Here is a 21,819-nt window from a genome sequence, read left to right on the forward strand (position 1 = left end):
TACTTAGCAGGAATAGCTCTGGTGTTTTTTCAAAGGTTAATTTTAACATACTCTTCATTTTTTCATATATTTTGTTCCAAAATTCCTGTACACCTTCACACCACCACCAGCAATGCATATATGTGCCAATCTTTTTATGGCACTTCCAGCATTTATTTGGTTCTTGCTTATAAATCTTTCCTATTTTCTCTGGGGTCAAGTGCCATCTGTAGGCCATTTTCATTATGTTTTCTTTTATTGATGTGCATGCTGTGAATCTTAAACTTTCGGACCACAATTTGTCCCATTGCACGCTATAAATTGTTCTTCCTACGTCTTGTGCCCACTTAATCATACTGCACTTAACCAATTCATCTTTTAAATTCCATTCCAATAGGTATTTATATAAATTCGACAAATGCTTATCTTCTTTATCAATTAATATTTCTTGTAATTTTGATTTTTTCTCTTGGAAGCCAATTAATTTGTGTTTTTGGAATATGCTTTGCATTTGATTATACTGGTACTGGACAATAGACCTTATTGATCCCCCCGAAAAATTATTAAAATTATTAAATTTAGTTTAGTCAGGAGGAAGTGGATGCAGCTGCTGTTTCTTGAACCTTACTTGTGTATTCTTAAGATTTGGAAATACGTAATATTCTCTTTTTGCCTTTCTTCTCTCTCTTTCTCCCTTTTTTTCAATTTTTTTGGTAATAAAAGTAAATCATTATTAATATTAAAGATATGAAACTCAATATTCTATCGTGGAACGTGAACGGCCTGAACAATAAGGTGAAAAGGAATAAAATAGAACATGTATTGAAAAAGGGGTCATGGGAAGTGATATGCTTACAGGAAACCCATGTCCCCAAAAAACATGAGAGAGTCCTTGATAATAAAAAATTAGGTGAAGTTTATTTGTCTTCAGATAAGAAAAAGAAGAGGGGAGTAGCGATATATGTTAAGAAGACCATCAAGGCGGAAAAAATTATACAGGACAATGAGGGAAGAATAATAGGTACAAGATTGTACCTTCCTGGAGGTAATGTGGTTGTCTTAAACATTTATGCACCTAACGGCTGCAAGTCCGTTTTTTTTAGGAAACTAGGAGAGCTGATGGCAGAAAGTATAACGGAGGAAGAAATTATCATAGCAGGGGACTTTAATGGGGTGATGGAGGCAAACGTTGATAGGACAAGTAAAGGTAAGAAAAATAAAGGGGAATTAACAAGAGAATTTCGAAATTTAATCAAAAATTTTGAATTAAAAGATTGCTGGAGAAAGAAGAACCCTGGGGAGAAAAGATTTACTCATTATTCAGAATCCCAAAAGTCAGCAGCAAGGATTGATATGATATGGCTCTCCACAAAAGTTTTGACGAAAATGATTGGATGCGATATTTTACCGAAATCTATCACAGACCACAACCCAGTAATAGTCAAGTTGATGGATGGGGTGGGGAAGATGGGGAGGTGGCGATTGGATGAAAGTATTTTAAACGATGAGGCATTTGTCGCTGAGGTTAAAAAATTATTAAAGGAATTTTTCCAAATAAATATGAAGGAAGATATGGATGTGAAAACAGTGTGGGAAGCGAGTAAGGCCTTTGTAAGAGGCATATATATACAGCAGAAAAGTAAGATCAATAGAATTAGGAGGGAAAATATGAATAAGATCGGGTAGACCTTACCATATCTGCCATCCTGCCCAAGTTCATAGGCATACTTTGGAGTGTCGTCAGTAGCAGGCACCCCATCCTGCCTCAACTTGGCCAATGAATGCAGGTCCAGGTGCATCCCAGCTCTCTGCTCCTGCTGCGGCTGAGATTTGCGCTGTGGGGAAAGAAATGGTACAATTGGGAGACAGCTCAAGTGCACCCTTTAAAACAGGCATAGGCAAACTCTGGCCCTCCAGATGTTTGGGACTACAATTCCCACCATCCCTAGCTAACAGGACCAGTGGTCAGTAATGATGGGAATTGTAGTCCCAAACATCTGGAGGTCCGGAGTTTGCCTATGCCTGATTTAAAACAACAGCAACAGCTGATGAGCAGAGCTCTGAAGTCTTGGGGGATCCCACAAATCATCTGGCATTAGGTCCCCTATTTGGACTCTTTGAGAGTCAATGGCCCTAAAAATCAAGTTTGCAGAGATTCTCCACATAATCCCCACTTCAACTTCCCTTGCTGCTGTGCAGCCCTATGAGAGGAAGTAAAAATCCAAATGCAACAGCCATTTCAAAGAGCAGCCCAGAATAAGAAAGAAGGCTGGATATTTTATACTGTTGATCAAACGTCTTGTGAACACTGACTTTGGTTTGATCTTTGATAGAATTTAGATTTCTGAGGGTATTTTACAATTAATCTTATTCACATATTTTGGACTATTACAACACACTGGGTTTAGAGGCCCTTTATACAGCACAGCAGCCTCTATAAGCTGCTGGAGCACAACTCCCATGCTCCTTGACCACCAGTCTTGCTGCCTGGGATTGACGGGAGTCCAACAACATATGGACGGCCACAGGTTTGCCAACCCTGCCTTATACAGTAATTCCTGAAAAGTATTATTATTATTTATTATCTACTGAATGTATAAACTGCCCTTCCTTCCCAATGAGCCCAAGGTAGCAAAAAGATAGCAAAAAGATACACGATTTAACCACAAAAACATTCTAAAACAGAACAACTGCAATTAAAATCATCTAAAAGCAATTATTTTAAATTCATTTTCCCCCATCCAATCGTCTTGAGGTTGGCAGGAACAGTATTCTTCAATCACTAAAGGCCTGTGAAAACAGGAATGTTTTCAAATTCCTCCTGAAAATTAATCAGGACCGAGACAGGTGCACCTCACTAGGGAGGGCATTCCGCCACCAGGGAACTACCACTGAAAATGAATGCCTTGAAGGACAGTAGTCAGAGGGAATGAAGTCTGAGGTACTTAGATTAATGTGACGCACAAAAGAAGAGAAATTTGTGCCTTACCTCAGCATCTTCCCGAGCCAGGTGGTCCAAAGCAGCAACGTCCAGCTGGACTCCCTTCTCTTTCAGCATCAAACCAACAAGATCCAGCGGGAAACCCAAATTGCTATGGAGAGACCAAGCAACCTCCACTGCAGGCAGAAGTAAGATCAACGGAGGAGCGTTAGATTATTTAAAATATTTGCAGGCCACCTTTTAGGATCGAACATGCTCAAGGTGGCTTCCAGCATATAAATTCGTTAGGAGAGTATAAATTCATTAGGAGCTTCATTAGGAGAAACAAGCAATTAACTCTTCAAACACAGTGCGTTTAGGAGGGGAAAGTGCACTGGTAGTGAAGAAGCTGCAGTCAGTCAGAGAGCTATTGGCTGCTTGTCTGCCTGCCTTAAGAATGCAAAAAAGAAAAGTCTTGTCAGATGAAACACAGCTCTGTCTGAAAATATCATCTTGCTCCTTGTATTCCCAACTGAACACTGCGCTGCACGTCTGTTCCGACTTTTCATGTGGCAGCACCTAATCTTTGGCGCTCCCTCCTGTTACATCTCAGACACCTATTCACAACCTTCCTTTTTTCAACAAACCTTTTAAATGGACATTCTTATCCTAGGTTCTACCTGTATAGAACTTGAAACTGTTTTATTGTTTTGCTGTCTTGTTGTTAAATTAGTTCCAGGTGTTGCACAGGATGTAATTCATAAATGAAATGAAATCAATGAATGAATGGTCATCCAGACCAGCATTCCATTTCCAGCAGTGGCGTGGTAGATGCTTCTAGACATTTGCAAGCAGGGTTTGAAGAGCATCCCCCATTGTTTGTCCCCAGCACCTGTTATTTAGATGGATACTGCTTCTCTCACTTAGCCAACATAGCCAATATCCATGAACAGACCTATCCTTTTCAAAGGTGTGTGCCATAAAGCCACCTAAACTAGTGGCTTAATAAAACTACTCCGGGGTGGAGGGGATGTATCAGGGACTCATAATGCTTAATACTTAACTGGGAGACAGAAAGGAACAAGTTTGGGACCTGAGGTTCAACAGAAATCAGTGGCAAAGTTCTATTGCTGAACAAGCAAGCTGTGCCTTCAGTCACAAACGGTGTGTGTTTAATTGCAAGGGCCAAAAAGGCAGGGCAACTCAAAAGCCAGGCAGCTTAAAAATTGGAATAGATTGCAAGTGATGCCTCCCTTGTGACTGCATTTTCTCTTCTCCATCAAGAGGAAGAAGATAAAATTACTTGCCTGGGAAGACTTTGGAATGATCCATCTGTTGGAGGGTTCTGTTTATAATACGGCGCCCCCGCAGAAGGGAAGAGAGAAAGGCATCCTCATGCTCACTGATGATATTCATAATCTGTTGGGAGATTCAGAGCCAGATTCAGGAGGCAGTTAAACCAATTATTCCAAAAAAACTCCCAGAGATACGGAAGTGTTAAAAGGCGGTGGCCGGGGGACCCAAATCCAGCAGGTGATAAGCTATTAATGAGATTGGACATGAGACACCGAGGTCTCATCCTATGGCTCTGAATATGTGGAGTAAAAGCGTCATTCATGACTGTAGTGCAGTCGTGTCTCATTTGCCTAAACCACTGCCCTTTATGCAGCCCTGTGATGAGCTGATGGGGGGTGGGGGGGGTCAAAGTAGGTAATAATGTGTATGCTATACCCATTCTGCCTCATTTAGGAGGGTCAGCTTTTGGAACAGGCCAGAAATCCAATTTGCTGAATATTTTGTATGTGTGGAAGGAATCCAGCCTGTGCAGGTAGGGGAAAACAGCAAGTAAGTGCCTGAGTATGCCTGAGATCAAAGCGAAAGGGAAAGGATGCAGGTTAGGGTTGGGGGACCAGTGCACAAGATGTGATTATGAGGACTGCAGTCCAACAACAGGTTCCGCAACCCTGCTGTAGGTTTTGCTTGGTTTTTTTTGTTTCTTATAGCAAAACTGGTTGCTTGGAAAGAGGTTTGAAATGCAGCTCTGCTAACTGTGCCTGTAAAATACTTCATTTCACTTATCTCTATGTACACTAGAATTTGCAGCACTAGATTGGATTGTAGCAGGAAAAGCCTCTGCTCTGGAAGAAATATCTGAATTATACAGAATATTAAGAAAGTTTGGGCTTTTAGGTGCACACCTGGTCAGCTTTAGTAAGCGTGGTCAGCGCTTACAGAGCCTGCTTTCAGATTAATTACACATGGGAATTATCAACCTGCACCTACTCAGTGTGATACTCCCAGCTGCTCTCCTTTAGCTTCCTCCCAATGAGAAAGGGGGGGGGGTCCATTCTTTAATAGTGGAAGCTCCTGTGCAGCATATTCAACTAGAGAGAATTCATGAGAAAACAAGATGTTCCTGTACACCATCATCCAGTTGCTCACCGTGTCTGTATCCTTCCTTAGCTCCGGATAGGCATCTCCCTGCAAAGGAAGAATGACGGACTCTCAGAAGCAGAGCTCCCAGCCCTCCTCCCCATGCACTACCAAGCACACAGCTTTGCTCCTTACATCAGTGGCAGGAACTATCCTGTATAAGCAGGATATCTGAACTTGACAATTTAAGCTTTGGTTTGCACGGCAACCACCCACAGCCTTTAAACTCATACACCTTTCCAGTCCTTTCTTCCCCCTTCTTAATGAGAGCATGGCTGTCATTCAGTCAAAGAAGCAGAACCCTGCAAACACAGCCCAAGTTTCCTCATTCTAAATCCCCTGACCAAAGCACCTCTCAGGTACACTTCTCTGGCATGAAGTTATTTGTGGATTTTGCAGTGAGACTATAAAGAGCAGGTGCTCCATGAGGCACCCAGGGGGACTGCTGCACCAGTTAATGTTCTCCCTAGTATGGAAGGTTGTATGGGAAATCCACCCGGAAGACAAAATGTATATTGAGGAGTCAGTGCTCTGACATGGTTACCCTTCCTGCCTCTGTTCCTCCCCCCTCCCTTGTCCTTGTTAAGTTTTTGATGGTGTGAGAACAGTCTTTGATGTCCTAATCAGTTGGGAGGAGGTGAAGCCTCCCACACAGCTGCCTTAATCAGTCTGGTAGGATAGTGCTGGAAACCTTCTTTGATGTTGGAAATCATTGTGGGAAAGTGAGGCATTGGGAAGAGGTGGCTATCTACAGGTGAAACTCGGAAAATTAGAATATCGTCGAAAAGTGCATTTATTTCAGTAACGCAACTTAAAAGGTGAAACCAATATATGAGATAGATGCATGACATGCAAAGCAAGGTATGTCAAGCCTTTGTTTGTTGTAATTGTAATTATTTGTCGTTAGGCGGGTCAATTATAAATGGAATGTAATTAATGAAATGTAATAGCGATGGTTATTTTTGTATTATTGTAACACTTTGTTTTATTTTTGTGGAATTTCCAAAAGAAAGAATTTGTAAAAATTAAAAGAAAAATAAAAAACAAGAAGTTGCATTACTGATATAAATGCACTTTTCGACGATATTCTAATTTTCCGAGTTTCACCTGAATAAAATCAGATGGTTTGGGCAGAGTTTTTCAGAAGCTCGTGCACGGACTGATCAGCTGCAGGGCCGTGCAAACTGAGGCTACCTGGGGGAGTCACTTTGCTGCTTCTTGAGGGCTTCCAAGTGGCAGATAGAAGTGCATGCTTGGTATGTATATATTGCTTGCTCTTTAGAAATAAAATCTTCTCACTCACTTGTGTTTTGTACTGCTTCTGAATCTCTTTTAAAAGAACCACCTTGCATTTGGCAAGACAGAGGTTTCCCTTGGATGGCACCTGAGGAAGCTTTTGTCCTCACATACAACCCCCTCTGCTTTGTCACAACTCCAGCAACTCTACCTACGACGGCAGTTATTGAAACATTAAGGAACAGACTCATTGTAGCTCAGTAAGGTGTCATCAGCATTTATCAGGACCTAAAGCAAACAGTTACTACTCCCCACCCCCGCCACCCACAATGTGAAATAAATAAAGGATCTCGTAAGTATTGGGCCTATCATTTCAAGAAACTAGGTTACTCATCCAGTTACTAGGTGTGTACTCAATAGCGACACGGGTGACACTGTGGGTTAAACCACAGCCTAGGGCTTGCCGATCAGAAGGTCAGCAGTTCAAATTCCTGCGACGGGGTGAGCTCCCGTTGATCGGTCCCTGCTCCTGCCAACCTAGCAGTTCAAAAGCATGAAGTGCAAGTAGATAAATAGGTACCGTTACAGCGGGAAGGTAAACGGTGTTTCCGTGCGCTGCTCTGGTTTGCCAGAAACGGCTTTGTCATGCTGGCCACATGACCTGGAAGCTGTACGCTGGCTCCCTCGGCCAATAACGCGAGATGAGCGCCGCAACCCCAGAGTTGGCCACGACTGGACCTAATGGTCAGGGGTCCCTTTACCTTTACTCTTGGTCTACACATGAACCAGGGAAATTGCTATAACGTTTGGATGGGAACCTGGCTAGAAACAAGTGCCTCTCCCCAGGAAAATTCTCGGTTACCAGAATTTCCACCACAACAGGAACCAAGCTGGCCAGGAACCCAGGTGGCGCATGGAGAACTTCAGAGCAAAACCGCACAGCCCTGCGCAAGATCTGGCGAAGGACAAGCCTGCAGGGAAAAGAAATTCCAAGAACAGTTAAGTGTCCTTGGTCAGAATGCTGTTCTCTTTTTCTAACCAGCCTGCCAACCAGGTAGTGCAGTTAGCCAGTTTTAGACACTAGACTTTAATGGTCGTATGCCCTCATGCTATTCCTCTTTACATGGCAAATGAGTACTCCCTCACTTATCACAAAATGTAGTAAGCCAGCCAGGCTACCTTTGGGGACACCTTCTAATTTTGCTGAATGGCGTGTTGGTCTTCTGCCCCAAAGCCTTGCCCTGCTCCCAACATTCAAACACCCCACCAATAAGATCCCATTAATATTTATCCTTTATCCTTCAGATTCCCTTTGACTCACCACCCATTATCCTGCCGCATGCATCTCACACCTGTCACATCCACAATCAATTCTTCTGCCTCTCTTCCACACTTGGTTTCCGGACGGCAGTCAAGAGTGTAGTCTCTCTGTGCCATGAATGGGGAACATGTAGCCCTCCAGATGTTGTTGGACTCCAGTTCTCATCAGCTGCAGGCAGCATGCCTACAGTCGGGGATGATGCAGTCCAACAACATCTGGAGGGCCAGAGGTTCCTCTCTCCTGCTCCATGTCTATTTTAGACTCCGCTTCTTCACTCCAGAATCTCCTCCTCCTCCAAAAGCCCCCATCTTGCTCAAGTCTCCTTAAGCTCCCCTTAAGTTCAGAGCCATTTCTCTGCCCCCAACCAACCCTTGTGATTGTGCTTCTTCCTTACTCGGCACCAGACATGCCTGGGTAAACACCATCGGCAATGCAGATGGACAAGGTGCGCACGTGATCTGCCACCACTCTGTAGGCGGTGTCCACGCTCCTGGGGTCAGCTTCTCCAACCAAGCCTTGATATCTGGGCCCACCACAGCCCTGTAAGATAAATATATTTTTAGGAAGCCTGAATAGGGGAGCTGCACAGAAAGCTTCATAGCACTGAATACCGCAGATGTCTCCTTCAAATGATCATTGTTTTTCTGTAACATTTGTTTAAAGTCCTCTGGAAGTTCTTTAAAAGTACAAGATAGATAGAGATATATAAGCCTCTCTATCAGTCTTGGAAATATAGTTGTAAAACCCACCCACCCAATTCTTGATCCTTGCTTCCTCTTTGTACACAGTTCCATTAGTCTCTCTGAAAATAACTCAGGGTGCCAGGCAGGAATTGTCATGGCTGCATCTCTTGGCCCTTTACAGTTGCAGTCCTATTCCCACTTATCCAGGAGTAACCCCCGTTGAGCCCACTGGGAATTATTTCCACAAAGGCATGTGTAAGAATGTGCTATACAGTGGTAATTCTAGTTACAAACTAAATTCGTTCCGGAGGTCCGTTCTTAACCTGAAACTGTTAACTAGAGGCATGATTTCGCTAGTGGGGCCTCTTGCTGCCGCTGTGCCACCAGCACACGATTTCCGTTCTCATCCTGGGGCAAAGTTCTCAACTCGAGGTAACTCTTCCAGGTTAGTGGAGTTTGTAACCTGAGGCATTTGTAACTCGAGGTACCACTGTAAAGCATAAAGAGATAGTTGTAGCTCTGCGGTCAGAAGCAGGATGTCTCTGAATACCAGTCACTGCAGATCAGAAGTGGGCAGCATTGCTGTTTAGAATAATAGAATCATAGAGTTGGAAGAGACCACAAGGGCCATCCAGTCCAACCCCCTGCCAAGCAGGAAACACCATCAAAGCATTCCTGACAGATGGCTGTCAAGCCTCCGCTTAAAGACCTCCAAACAAGGAGACTCCACCACACTCCTTCGCAGCAAATTCCACTGTCGAACATCTCTTACTGTCAGGAAGTTCTTCCTAATGTTTAGGTGGAATCTTCTTTCTTGTAGCTTGAATCCATTGCTCCATGTCCGCTTCTCTGGAGCAGCAGAAAACCTTTCACCCTCTTCTATATGACATCCTTTTATATATTTGAACATGGCTATCATATCACCCCTTATCATCTCTTCTCCAGGCTAAACATACCCAGCTCCCTAAGCCGTTCCTCATAAGGCATCGTTTCCAGGCCTTTGACCATTTTGGTTGCCCTCCTCTGGACACATTCCAGCTTGTCAATATCCTTCTTGAACTGTGGTGCCCAGAACTGGACACAGTATTCCAGGTGAGGTCTGACCAGAGCGGAATACAGTGGTACTATTACTTCCCTTGATCTAGATGCTTCCCACAGGCATCTGGCTGGCCATTGTGAGAACAGGATGCTGCACAAGATGGGCCCTTGGGCCTGATCCTGCAGCACTTTCTTTGTTGATTTAGTTAGGAGACTGCTAGGGAACTCATTTCCAGACACAGAAGGAGGGCCAGGTGTTATTGCAACACTTTTTTAGCTCTTGAGAGCTGCACTTTTCCAACCAGGAAAGAAATGTCACATTGAAAGGGCTACCAAACTGTTGTTGCCATCTCCCTGAACCCTTTTGACCAAGGAGGAGCTGCAACTGTTGTTCTTTTCCCCTTAGGAATGACTGCTCTGGTGTATCACAGCTGCTCAAACTATCTCTCCTAGTTCTAAAGAACTGTGCAGCTAGGAGTGTGCCCCCCCCCCAAATGAAAAACCACCAAGGGACCAGGAACTGCCAGCTCTCTGCTCACGCAGAAGCAGCTAATATTGCTAGGTATGTAGCTTTTACATATAAACCCTCTGAAGTTTCAGTTTGGCTTCCCCTGACAACTGATCATCACCTTGTGGATGGCATCCAGGATAGGAGTGAAGAGGTCGGTGTCGTAATTGGAGCGCTTGTTCTGGAGAATGGTCATCAACCTTTCCAGACCCATTCCTGTGTCCACATGTTGCTCAGGCAGCTGCTGTAGACTCCCATCAGCCTCTCTGGCAATAGACCAGTCAATAACCAAGGAGGGGTGGGGTGGGGTGGGGTGGGGAAAACAGATATAAGATAGAAGCAAAGAGCTTGATTATTCACCTCAAGCTGTGGATGGGAAAACCCCCAGACAGTACAGGAGGAGATATCATAATTTGGAAATACAGTACTAGCGAAACCAATGAGAAGGGTAGCAGAAGCATTATCAGAAGGCTGCAGCAGAGGATAGAAAGAGGATCAAAAAGGCTACAAAAGTGAGGCGTTACAAAAGTTATTATATGGACTATATTCTGCAGGTTGCTTGAAAGGCAGGTCAGATTACTTCAGAGCAGTGGTGTCCAAACTTTTTTCAAAGAGGGCCAAATCTGATGAAGTGAAGGGCTGTGAGGGCCAACCAAAGTTGTTGACCTTTTGAGCTTTTTTAAGGGTTTTACCCCAAAGTTGTTGAGCTTTTTTTTTAGGGTTGAAGTTCTTGAGGTTTTTATGGGATTTTAGATTTTACCCCAGGGAAAAAACTGCCACAGGGGCCGCATTAAACCGAACGGTGGACCAGATTAGGCCCCCAAAACGGACTTTGGACATGTCTGCTCTAGAGCATTGGCAGGGAACCTCCACCCTGCTTTTGAATGTTCCAGAACTCTTCTGAAATCAGCAGGGTGAAAGGTGCTACATTCAGAAGGAAGAATAACTTTGAATGCACTCCCAATTATTCCTTTGCAGCCACAGCTTTTCTTCAGTTTAAGGCTGCAAAGGGAAAACCTTTGGAGCTTGAATGTGATGGGTCTGCAACTTAACATGTTATTTACTTGTACAATCGTGACTGAGGCGCATGGCTGAAAATAAACAAATAAATGGAGAATGGGGGACACCTGCTATGGAGAGAGCTTTTCAAGCCTTCCACCTTGCTTAACAGCCTCAGGGAAGGACATATGAGGGCGCTGGGACATTCCCAGCACCCTCACATGACCTCCCAGAGCCCAGGAAGGGAGGCAGAGGGCATGGCCTGCTCTGAACTGGTAGGGATGGTCCCGTGAGGAGCAGGAGGTTGGTTCTAGAGGTTTCCTGGCTTTACATGATTTTGCCTTTGTGTATGGACCCAAAACCATGTGGAAGTGGCAGGCCCACTGTATTTTATTTAGAACTGCTTTGCATGCAGAATGTTCCCAGTTCAATCCCTGGCATATCCAAGTACAGCTGAGAAAGAAACACCCCTGTCTGAAATTCTGGAGCGCCACTGACAGTCAGTGTAGACGATACTGAGCTAAATGAACCAGTGGGTCTGACTCAGTATAAGGCAGATTCCTCTCTTCATAAGCCATGGCTGCAAAGGAAGAATTTGGCTACTTCTGGATCCAGTCCGCCAGCCTGATCCAATTCCCCAACCCTACTGTAGAGCAGCTTTCCCCAACCCGATGCTCTCCAGCTGTTTTGGAATACAAGTCCCATCAGCCCTGATCAGCAAGGTCAATGGTGAGGAATGGCAGGAGTTGTGGTCCAAAACATCAGGCTGGGAGAAGGCTACTGCGGACTCTGTGATTGCTCAGTGGTATAGAAGCGTCCCACCAAGAACTGAGGCTCTGGCACGAAGCTCGGTACCCAAGCTGCTCCACCATTTCATACCTGCTATATTGCATGAAAACCAGATTCCAGATCTCCACCACTTCAGGGTTGCCCTGGTTCACCAGTGCTGCCACATTCCTACCCCTGCCCACATGGTCATAATGGATTTCTGTGCAGGGTCCACAGGGACCAGTATCGCCCATCTCCCAGAAGTTATCTTTCAACTGAAAAGGAAGCACGTGGCTGGGAGGCACCCTGGAAAGCAAGAAGAGCCCAGGGCAATAAAACCACACTCATTTTTGTTACCCCAAACCTGAGGCTTTGAACATCACAATAAACAGGGCAGATGCCTGAACAACTGCAGCACTACCATTAATTATCATACTGCTCCTCTACAACGGTAGCCTCTTATCAGTAAACTAGTAAACTTATCAGTAAACTTATCAGTAAACTAGTAAACTTATCAGTAAACTAGTAAGTAAAAAACAAGAAGTACAGAAAAACTTGGCAAATACTTGGGCCTAGTCATATCAAATGTATGTTGGGATGCATCCAATCTTTGCACATTCTAGCATATTTTTGTACACTCTCCCACACCTCCATGTTAACACTTTGATTGCAAGGCTTTGGTCAATTTTTTTTAAATTATTTGTGCAGTGCTTACTTTGTTTTAAGATGAAAACATACAAACTCCCCATCAGGGCAGGGCTAACTGTTACAAGAAATTCAAGTTCTGTACTCAGAATAGACACAATCTGGATAGATGGAAATTTTGGCAAAGAGGGTGACAAGGTGCCAACAAGGATCCATACACAGAAAAGATAAAGATTGCCAACTGTGTTTAGCAGAAATCGTAACTAAAGTCCTTGTTAGTTACCAGGCTTTTTGGAGACATTTCCTGCACATTTTCAATAACTTTTCCTGTAAAAACTAGAAACTTTTTTATGTGTTATTTTGGATGCTGAATTGGATGTCTGCATGCATGCCATGTGGTATAAGGCAGGCATCCCCAAACTTCGGCCCTCCAGATGTTTTGGACTACAATTCCCATCTTCCCCGACCACTGGTCCTGTTAGCTAGGGATCATAGGAGTTGTAGGCCAAAACATCTGGAGGGCCGCAGTTTGGGGATGCCTGGTATAAGGCATGGCTACAAACAGCTTTGGACAACATCCAGATCAGACTTCTAGTACAGTGGTACCTTGGTTCCCTAACAGCTTGGCTCCTGAACAAATCAGCTCCCGAATGCCGCAAACCCGGAAGTAAGTGTTTTGGTTTGTGAACGTTTTTTGGAAGCCAAACATCCATTTCAGCTGTCAGCATTGTTTCTGGGGCCAATCAGCCAATCAGAAGCCGTGCCTTGGTTTGCGAACATTTTGGAATTCGAACAGACTTCCAGAACGGATTGAGTTCAAGAACCAAGGTACCATTGTATTATCTCTTTTTGCATCTTTTTCATTTACTTACCCCAGGCTGAGCCAAATTTCCCTGCTCTCTTCATCTGCACTTAGACTAAGTGAGGCATCTCCTCCAAAATAGGTGACATATAGACGGTCCTTGGGGATTTCATAGACCTGTGTTAGGAGCTCCCATGCCATGCTACAAGCTTCCTCCTGAAGACAAGGAAAGTTATCAAATGATGGTAAATAACAAGTCAATGTTTGGATAAGAAGGAAGTTACTTACTTGCAAGGAGGATGGCTTCTATTTTAGCTTATCTTATTTTCAAGGACAGTGTTGCATAGTATACATAATGATAGAGTTGAACCAAGGAAAGGGACCTACTCAGTCCCCTTTGGCAGGCTACCTCACAGGGTTGTTGTTGACTCCATGTACGATTTTCCAATGAGTTCAAGCTTAAGGATTAAATACAAATACAGGTGACTCCCCAATTACATGGGGGTTATGTTCCAGGTCCCCACACGCAAAAGTGAAATGCGCCTAAGTGGGGAACACCCTGGAGAGTCCTCTTGGGTTGTGAGGAGACCCTCCCCAGAGCCCAGAGAGGATGCCCAAGAGACCAGAGATGTAGAGGGGCTTTGTTTGTCCTCTTCGGGCCCTAGAGGGCCCTCACAACCCAAGAGGAATTTCCAGCCCTTCTTGGTTCCTGGCACTGCACGTAAGCACGGCAGAGGAGGACTCAGGAACTTCCTTACTATTGTGTTCTCTCACACTGTCCAAAGCACTTGAGCTAAAAGTATAAGAAAGAAAAACTCGCTAAATCATGCTTGTAAACATAAACACAAACAAGATTAGTTTAGACAACATGCCATCAAGTTTCTCACAACTGATATTTTAATAGCAGCTTGTGCTCAGGAAAGCCAAGGAAGCCTTGTATTTCTATGACGGGGTGTGTGTAGTAGCACCTACAAATGCTTGTTCCCCAGTTCCAACAAGTGATTTCCTCCAGCTCCGATGTTTGTAGTGAAAGCATAGGGAATTTGTGGCCCTCCGGATGCTCTGGACTACATCTCCGATCCTCCCCAACCATTGGCTACGCTGCCTGGAGCTCATGGGAACTTAAGAGTTTAACAACATCTGAAGGGCTGTGCAGGATTCCCACCACTGTTGTAGCTCAGAGCAGCTTCTATCATTGTTGGTCTGGCCTTGCTTTTGATTGTTTTTGTACTGGAGCCATAGGATAGAATGGAGGAAATTCTGAACAATGATTTGAAATGAAGAGTGCAAGAATTGCTCTCATCTTGTAGTACCAATATGCAAGAGTGGATAGATTGATGGAGATTAACAGGTCTTATGCTGCCAGCAAGACTAACTAATAATGATGAAAGAAGAACCAGGCTCATTAAGCAGCATATGAGCTCCGACACCCTGGGCTTGTTAGCTTCCCAATTAAAAATGAAATAAAAGCACCAAGCTCTGCTCTTGGATCAATGCAGATCTGGCTGGAAACAGATGTTTTATAATTTGTCACAACTTCCTGATTCACCATCTACCATGTTACTTTTCTAAGGTCTAATATCAAACATGCAGCAATAGCATATGGCACCATTTCACCTGCATCTAGACCACTTCATGGTGTGGGGGAGGGGGCTTATTTCATATGTGACTGTTCCCCCACATCAAAATGCCCTGTCTGTGGAAAGCTGGGGACAAGGCTAGGTGAAAACTCTTCTCTCTTGCACACAATAGCTCAGTTGGTTAGAACATGCTGCTGATAACACCAAGGTTTCTGGTTTGATCCTTGTATAGCACAGCTGCATATTCCTGTGCATTGTAGGTGGCTGGACTAGATGATCCTGAGGGTCCCTTCCAACTCTACAATCTTATGATTCCCCATACATGCAGATTGTCCTTTACATAGGGAAACATACATTCCCCCGCTTATTTCAGTCCAGATATCATATTATTATTATTGCCATATTTATGCGAATCTAATGTGCACCTCAATTTTCAAAACCTTGAAACCAAAAAAGTATTTGCTGGTGCCATCAAATCTAATGCGCACCCTAATTTTCACGACGTAATTTGGTCAAAAAAACTCGTGCATTGCATTCAAGTAAATATGTTGTTGTTGTTGTTGTTGTTGTTGTTGTTGTTAATATACTGCCCTTCATTAAAAGATCTCAGGGCAGTTCTGCATGCGTAAATCAGTTCTAAAGGCATTGTGGTTTAAAAACGAAACATCATAGCAAAAGTTTGTCTCTACCATACTGCAGCAGATTAAAAATATAAACAGAAGCACCTAATGTGTTTTAAAATAAAGCATGGCCTCATCTCTTACTTTGAAATAATCACCGAAGGACCAGTTCCCCAGCATTTCAAAGAACGTGTGATGATAAACATCTCGGCCCACATCCTCCAAATCATTGTGCTTCCCACCAGCACGCACACATTTCTGGCTGTTCACCACCCGCCGGTAACTTGCTAGCTCACTCCGGGGATCTGCTGAGCCCAGGAAAATGGGCTTGAACTGGAAAGTGAAGGAGAAACAAAAAGCAGTTTTCACATACAACAGATGCTGAAGCTGGGATCCAGGGGAAGGCATGTTATAAACTGTGATAGCCTGCTAGTGAACTACTGGGCCCAATTAAATGGCAAGGGAGGTCCTGCTCATGGTGCTTCCATCAAGCTCAGACCACAAGGTAGTGACAAAAGGCAGCAGCTTTTTGATGGCAGAACCTCAGTTCTGGAACCCACCCCCTAAAGATCTGGTTGCCCTCCCCCAACTGTTTTCTTTCAAGTGAAAACATAAAAGCAGGCATCCCCAAACTTCGGCCCTCCAGATGTTTTGGACCACAATTCCCATCTTCCCCGACCACTGGTCCTGTTAGCTAGGGATCATGGGAGTTGTAGGCCAAAACATCTGGAGGGCCGCAGTTTGGGGATGCCTGCATAAAAGTATCTCTTTCTCCAAGCCTATAGCCCAGGCATCCCCAAACTTCGGCCCTCCAGATGTTTTGGACCACAATTCCCATCTTCACCGACCACTGGTCCTGTTAACTAGTGATTATGGGAGTTGTAGGCCAAAATATCTGGAGGGCTGCAGTTTGGGGGTGCCTGGTATAGCCAAGAGCTGGTGTGGAGTCATTATAACTCAATGATTGCTGCAGCAGCACTGTATTTTACTGGTGGATTGTATTTCATTGTATACTGGGTTATTATTGTTGTTGTTAAAATTTCTATACTGTAGAAATATACCCTTCAGCCAATGATCACAGGGCAGTTTACAACATAAAAACACAAAAATATATAACACAGTAACAAAAACAGTAACCCCCCCAAAAAAACCCCCAACATGGATTAATGTTGATTTTATTTGGTTACTGTTACCTACCCACCCTGGGTTTCTCCAAAAGGAAGTACAGTGGTACCTCGGGTTAAGAACTTAATTCGTTCTGGAGATCTGTTCTTAACCTGAAACTGTTCTTAACCCGAGGTACTACTTTAGCTAATGGGGCCTCCCGCTGCTGCTGCGCCGCCACCGCACGATTTCTGTTCTCATCCTGAAGCAAAGTTCTTAACCCAAGGTACTATTTCTGGGTTAGCGGAGTCTGTAACTGAAGCATCTGTAACCTGAAGCGTCTGTAACCCGAGGTGCCACTGTACTTATCTGCACTGTATTTCCTTTCAGCTTCACTGTTTACAATTTTGTTTATGTGTCCCTGCAACTCAGATGTAGCAAACTGCAGTCTACCAAAGCTTATGCAACCATACTTTTCTTACTCTCTTAAGGTACCATAAGACTCTTTGCTGGTTTTGTTGCAAGGCTATCCCTATGGAAATCATTTTAATTTTGCTTTCTTGTCCAAATGAAATATATTGTTTCCCCACTAAGAACCTGTGTGATTTGGAAAACATCTACTAAAATACATTAAGCAAAATATTATTTCCACTTGACTTAGAGGCAGTGCTTTGATTTTAAATCTTCATCAGGGCAATTAAAGTTTTTCATAGAAAGCATGTAAAGAAGGGATCCCAGGCGAGTCCCATGAGGAAGATTCCCAATGGAAATGCATTGGATTCCCTAAGTTGTTTTTTATTGTTGTTTTTATTTCCCCTCAGCTTGAACCTGACACTTTCCCCTCTCTGTCGGAGCTCCTCCCTTTACAGGGCCTTTGCTTCGTCCGGTAGATAAGAGGGAGGGATAGCGGCGGGCTCGACTGGCCTTTGAGAAAAGGGAATAACACGCCTTATCCCAACCGCATCGCACCGGGCAGGCAGAGCAGCGGTAGGAACTATTCTCTGCAGGGCTGGTTCCTCCGCCGCGCCCTTTTCGAGGACGTACCTGGTTCATGCCCGCGTTCACGAACAACAGCCCGGGATCCCCTCGCGGCCGCACTGGAGCCGACGGCACGACTTGGTGCCCGTGCCGCTCCTTGAAGAACTGGAGGAAAGCCTGGCGCACTCGCGCGGAGGATGGCGAAGCGACAGAACGAGCCCCCTGGCAGGAGGTGCAATACCAGCCAGGGGACACCCGGAGAAGACGCCTGACCGAGGCCTTGCCTGCTACTGCCGCCGCCATCTTAACTGAGGGCGGAATGACGGGAGTCGTGGCTTCAGGTTTACAATGGCCAGGGCGGATTTGTCTCTGAAGTCCGTTGTTGTAAGAGGATATCCTCCCTGCAGAGGATAGTGGGATTGTGACGGTCCGTTCGAGCACCCTAATAGTTCCTAACCATCGGACTTGGAAAGTCCAGGTTGTACAGTTTTTTCTTATGTCCAGCCCAGCCCAAAGGAGGGGTGGACATTTGTCTCGTATGCTCCAGTTGGCAGTGCAAGATTGGTTGAAAATTAAGGGCCATGAAGTGATGTAAAAATCGGGGTTTGGCTTTTGCTGCCCAACTCCCTATGGGACTCTGTCCGAGTCCCCTAAGTCCATGATCGGTCAGAGATATTTATTCTATATATCTCAAGTGCCACAATGTCTTGGGCAGGTCCCCATGAAAATTGAGTAACATCAAACGAAGTCTGTGTGAACTTCAAGTTTTAAAAGCCAGGCAGCGCCCGCGGGTCTCAAACCGCTGGAACCAGCGGGTCGATGGAACCGCTGGGCTAAGCTAGCTCGAGAAAAGAAGGTCGCTTGGAGCATATGAGAAGCTATTTAAGGAGGGGGGTGGCCAGGCAAACACCGAGCCACGTCTGTTTCCTGCAACACCTTCTGTCTGTTGAAGCTGACCCGTAGATTCCGCATTTGTAAGGCACACCAGCGGTGGAGAGGATGTAAAGTCTTTTTTTAAAAAAAAAAACCATCACCATTTCAAATGGAGCTGCGAATCCCAGCTGCAAAGAGCTTCACTTTGCAGATAAGTAAAATAAAAAAAATCCTTCAGTAGCACCTTAAAGACCAACTAAGTTTTTATTTTGGTATGAGCTTTCGTGTGCATGCACACTTCTTCGGGTACACTGAAATAGGAGATAAGGTTTGCAGATAAGGTTGAGTTTGGCTGAGTGGGAGGAGGCGTTGTTTTTGTACACACCCCTTGCTTCATAGATTCTTGTATGTATTAGCCGTTGCTGTTTCTTGGGCCGGCTTAGCCTAGCGGTTACTTCGACTCTATTTGCAGACTCACTAATTGCTTAACGGCAGTTCGATACCCCGTGGGCGCTGTCTGGCTTTTTTTAGTCTGCAATTTTACTTGATTCATTAACACCTCCAAATTTTATTTACATATCCAGGCTTCTAAACTTTGCAATACTACCTGAGCCCAAAAAGGCAACCTTGAAAAATGAGTAACAGCGACCAAAGTCTGTGTGGACTTCAAGTTCATTACAGTGCTGAATTTGGACCCGGTTTCGAATTCTGGATCAGGTCATGTAGGTGAACAGGGAGTGGAAAACATGTGATGCTATTTATCCCTCTACACACATCCAGTGTGCCCAAAATTAAGACAAACAGACTAGGTCATTTAAAGCATCTGCACCCCAGGTGAAATGTGGCCAATCAAAAAATAAACTCATATATCATTTCAATGTGCAATATGTGCAGTTTGGCAATACAGTGCAGTTTGGCAAGTGTAGGGACAACGGGCAATAATGGGAGTGTGATGGATCGGCAAAGTCTTTTTGGGAGAGGAGAGCATCATTGTTCAGTGCAGGTCTTTTAAAAAGTCCTTCACCTTGGGCAAGACAACGGAAGGTTAAGCACACTGAATCTGGTTACAGGTAGGTAGCCGTGTTGGTCTGGGTCGAAGTAAAATAAAAAAATTCCTTCAGTAGCACCTTAAAGACCAACTAAGTTTTTATTTTGGTATGAGCTTTCGTGTGCATGCACACTTCTTCAGAATCGCTACTCACTAATTGTTGGACTCAGGTGGGATTGCAAAACCTGTAGCAGTTTTGCTATGTACAGTAAATATGTTACCGCAGGTGTAATTTAAAGCTGTTCATCGGCTTAGTTGAGAGGGCTAAAAAGCCAGTCAGCGCCCGCGGGTTTCAAACCACTGTGGGCGATTGCAGGATCCAAGCTACGCGTTGGTCGATGGAACCGCTGGGCTAAGCTGGCTCGAGTAAAGAAGGTCGCTTGGAACATACAAGAGCGTGGAAGGGGGATACTTTTTATCCCGTCCCCATCAACCAATACTGTATACTGTATGTTTAGTCGTGTCCGACTCTTCGTGACCCCATGGACCAGAGCACGCCAGGCATTCCTGTCTTCCACTGCCTCCCGCAGTTTGGTATACTGTATACAGGTCGTGAAATGCAGTAATACATTTAAAAAATAAAAAATGAAGAAGCCACACTGAAAACAACGAGTCGCGTCTCCTCCCCTTCGCCAAGCCCCCTAGGTCTGTAGCCATCCTTTCTCGCTTACGGAGCTGATTTTTATCCTGCATTGCTATGAAAAACTTTAGGGCTCCCCCCCCCCCACTTTTTTGGGCTGCAACTCGGATGTTCTCATGGGACACTTCACAGAAGCAAGACCGCAAAAGCTTCCTCTTTCTTGGGTGCAGGGAGAATTGCAGAGAATCCTGTAGAAGTTTGGCTTTGCAAATCTAAGCGTCATTTAGGGAAACTGTTATAGCGGAAGGGAGTTAAAAAAGCCAGGCAGCGCCCGCGGGTGTCAAACCGCTGGAAGCGATTAGGAGATCTAAGCAATGCTTTGGTCGATGGAACCGCTGGGCTAAGCTGGCTCGAGAAAAGAGGGTCGCTTGGAGCATACAGTACAAGCAGCTATTCAGGGAGGGAGAGCGGCCGGGCAAACACCGAGCCACATCTGTTTCCTGCAACACCTTCCGTCTGGCGAAGCTGACCCGTAGATCCCGCATCTGTAAGGCACACCAGCGGTGGAGAGGATGTAAAGTCTTTTTTTAAAAAAACAAACCCATCGCCATTTCAAATGGAGCTGCGAATCCCAACTGCAAAGAGCTTCACTTTGCAGATAAGGTTGAGTTGGGCTGAGTGGGAGGAGACGTTGTTTGTACTGTTAGCCACACCCCTTGCTTCATAGATTCTTGTATGTATTAGCTGTTACAACTTCTCGGGCCAGCTTAGCCTAGCGGTTACTTCGGAACAATCTTTGCAGATTCACCAAATTGCTTAACGGCAGTTCGATACCCCGCGGGCGCTGTCTGGCTTTTTTTTTCAGTCCTCACAATTTAACTTGATTTATTAACACCTCAAAATTTTATTTACATATCCAGGTTTCTACAGTGCTTGCAATACTACCTGAGCCCAAGAAGGAGGGAGCTGCGACTCAGTTTGTTTCACCCTTCCTTTCTTTTGCCCAGGGCCAAAGACTTTTTAGAAAACTGCACGGAGCAACCAAGGCCTTCATCTCTCATAAAGATTTCCCCCCACCAATTGCCAACAGCGTGGGTGTCTCCCTTAGAAACGACTCTGTTGCCAGTCAGATCTGCCAGTCCACAAAGCACAAGCATCCCTTCAAGCAGGACAGTATTGAACATAGAAAGCTTTTGAGTTGTTTATATAGCAAACTGTAATCGTGCTACACATTGCTATAAATGTAGAATAATTTTGTAATAAATTCATACTTTACTAAAATTTAGAGACACATTTTCCGAACTTTTCTCATTCTTGGATCTGGTTAGCATAATAGCTGAGTGAAAGGAGCCACATAGACTACACTCCTGCAGGAAACTTTAGCACCCGGTGCTGGCTGGGAGCAGCAAGGCCACATTAAGGTGAGGGGGGTGGGGGCTTGGTTTATTTCCCAAAATAGTCCCTCGCCCGGCTTCCTCCCTTAAAATGCAGCAAATAAGGTACCACAAAATAAATGGCGAGGCATTATAATGACAAACACATACATTACTACATAAGCTGTCATGTCATGGATTACAAAAAGTACGCTGAATATGTGCAGTTTTCGTAAGAATGAAACTGCACATGCTTAGTGTATTTTCTTGTAGTTTATAAAGGTAGCCCAAATGCTTTTCCTTTGTGCTTTGCTGAGAGTTGTGGTGGCAG

The 21,819-nt window shown here is 44.6% G+C and overlaps 1 protein-coding gene across 1 annotated transcript in view; it reads right to left on the bottom strand.

Annotated features, from left to right (window-relative positions):
• The window catches only part of AARS2 (alanyl-tRNA synthetase 2, mitochondrial), a 39,732-nt gene extending 21,034 nt beyond the window's left edge, over window positions 1-18,698 (bottom strand). The window contains exons 1-11 of the mRNA XM_035108157.3: window positions 17,681-18,698; window positions 15,677-15,865; window positions 13,403-13,548; window positions 11,997-12,191; window positions 10,240-10,384; window positions 8,284-8,429; window positions 7,431-7,539; window positions 5,342-5,380; window positions 4,207-4,318; window positions 2,969-3,096; window positions 1,673-1,814 (exon numbers count right to left, since the gene is read on the bottom strand). Of these exons, the coding sequence (XP_034964048.2) occupies window positions 1,673-1,814; window positions 2,969-3,096; window positions 4,207-4,318; window positions 5,342-5,380; window positions 7,431-7,539; window positions 8,284-8,429; window positions 10,240-10,384; window positions 11,997-12,191; window positions 13,403-13,548; window positions 15,677-15,865; window positions 17,681-17,917 (1,588 nt within the window). The 5' untranslated portion in view covers window positions 17,918-18,698. The remainder of the gene's footprint in view (window positions 1-1,672; window positions 1,815-2,968; window positions 3,097-4,206; window positions 4,319-5,341; window positions 5,381-7,430; window positions 7,540-8,283; window positions 8,430-10,239; window positions 10,385-11,996; window positions 12,192-13,402; window positions 13,549-15,676; window positions 15,866-17,680) is intronic.
• Between the last annotated feature and the right edge of the window lie 3,121 nt (window positions 18,699-21,819).

The sequence above is a fragment of the Zootoca vivipara genome, chromosome 3, assembly GCF_965207765.1.
Source record: "Zootoca vivipara chromosome 3, rZooViv2.hap1.1, whole genome shotgun sequence".
Taxonomy (NCBI): Eukaryota; Metazoa; Chordata; class Lepidosauria; order Squamata; family Lacertidae; genus Zootoca; species Zootoca vivipara.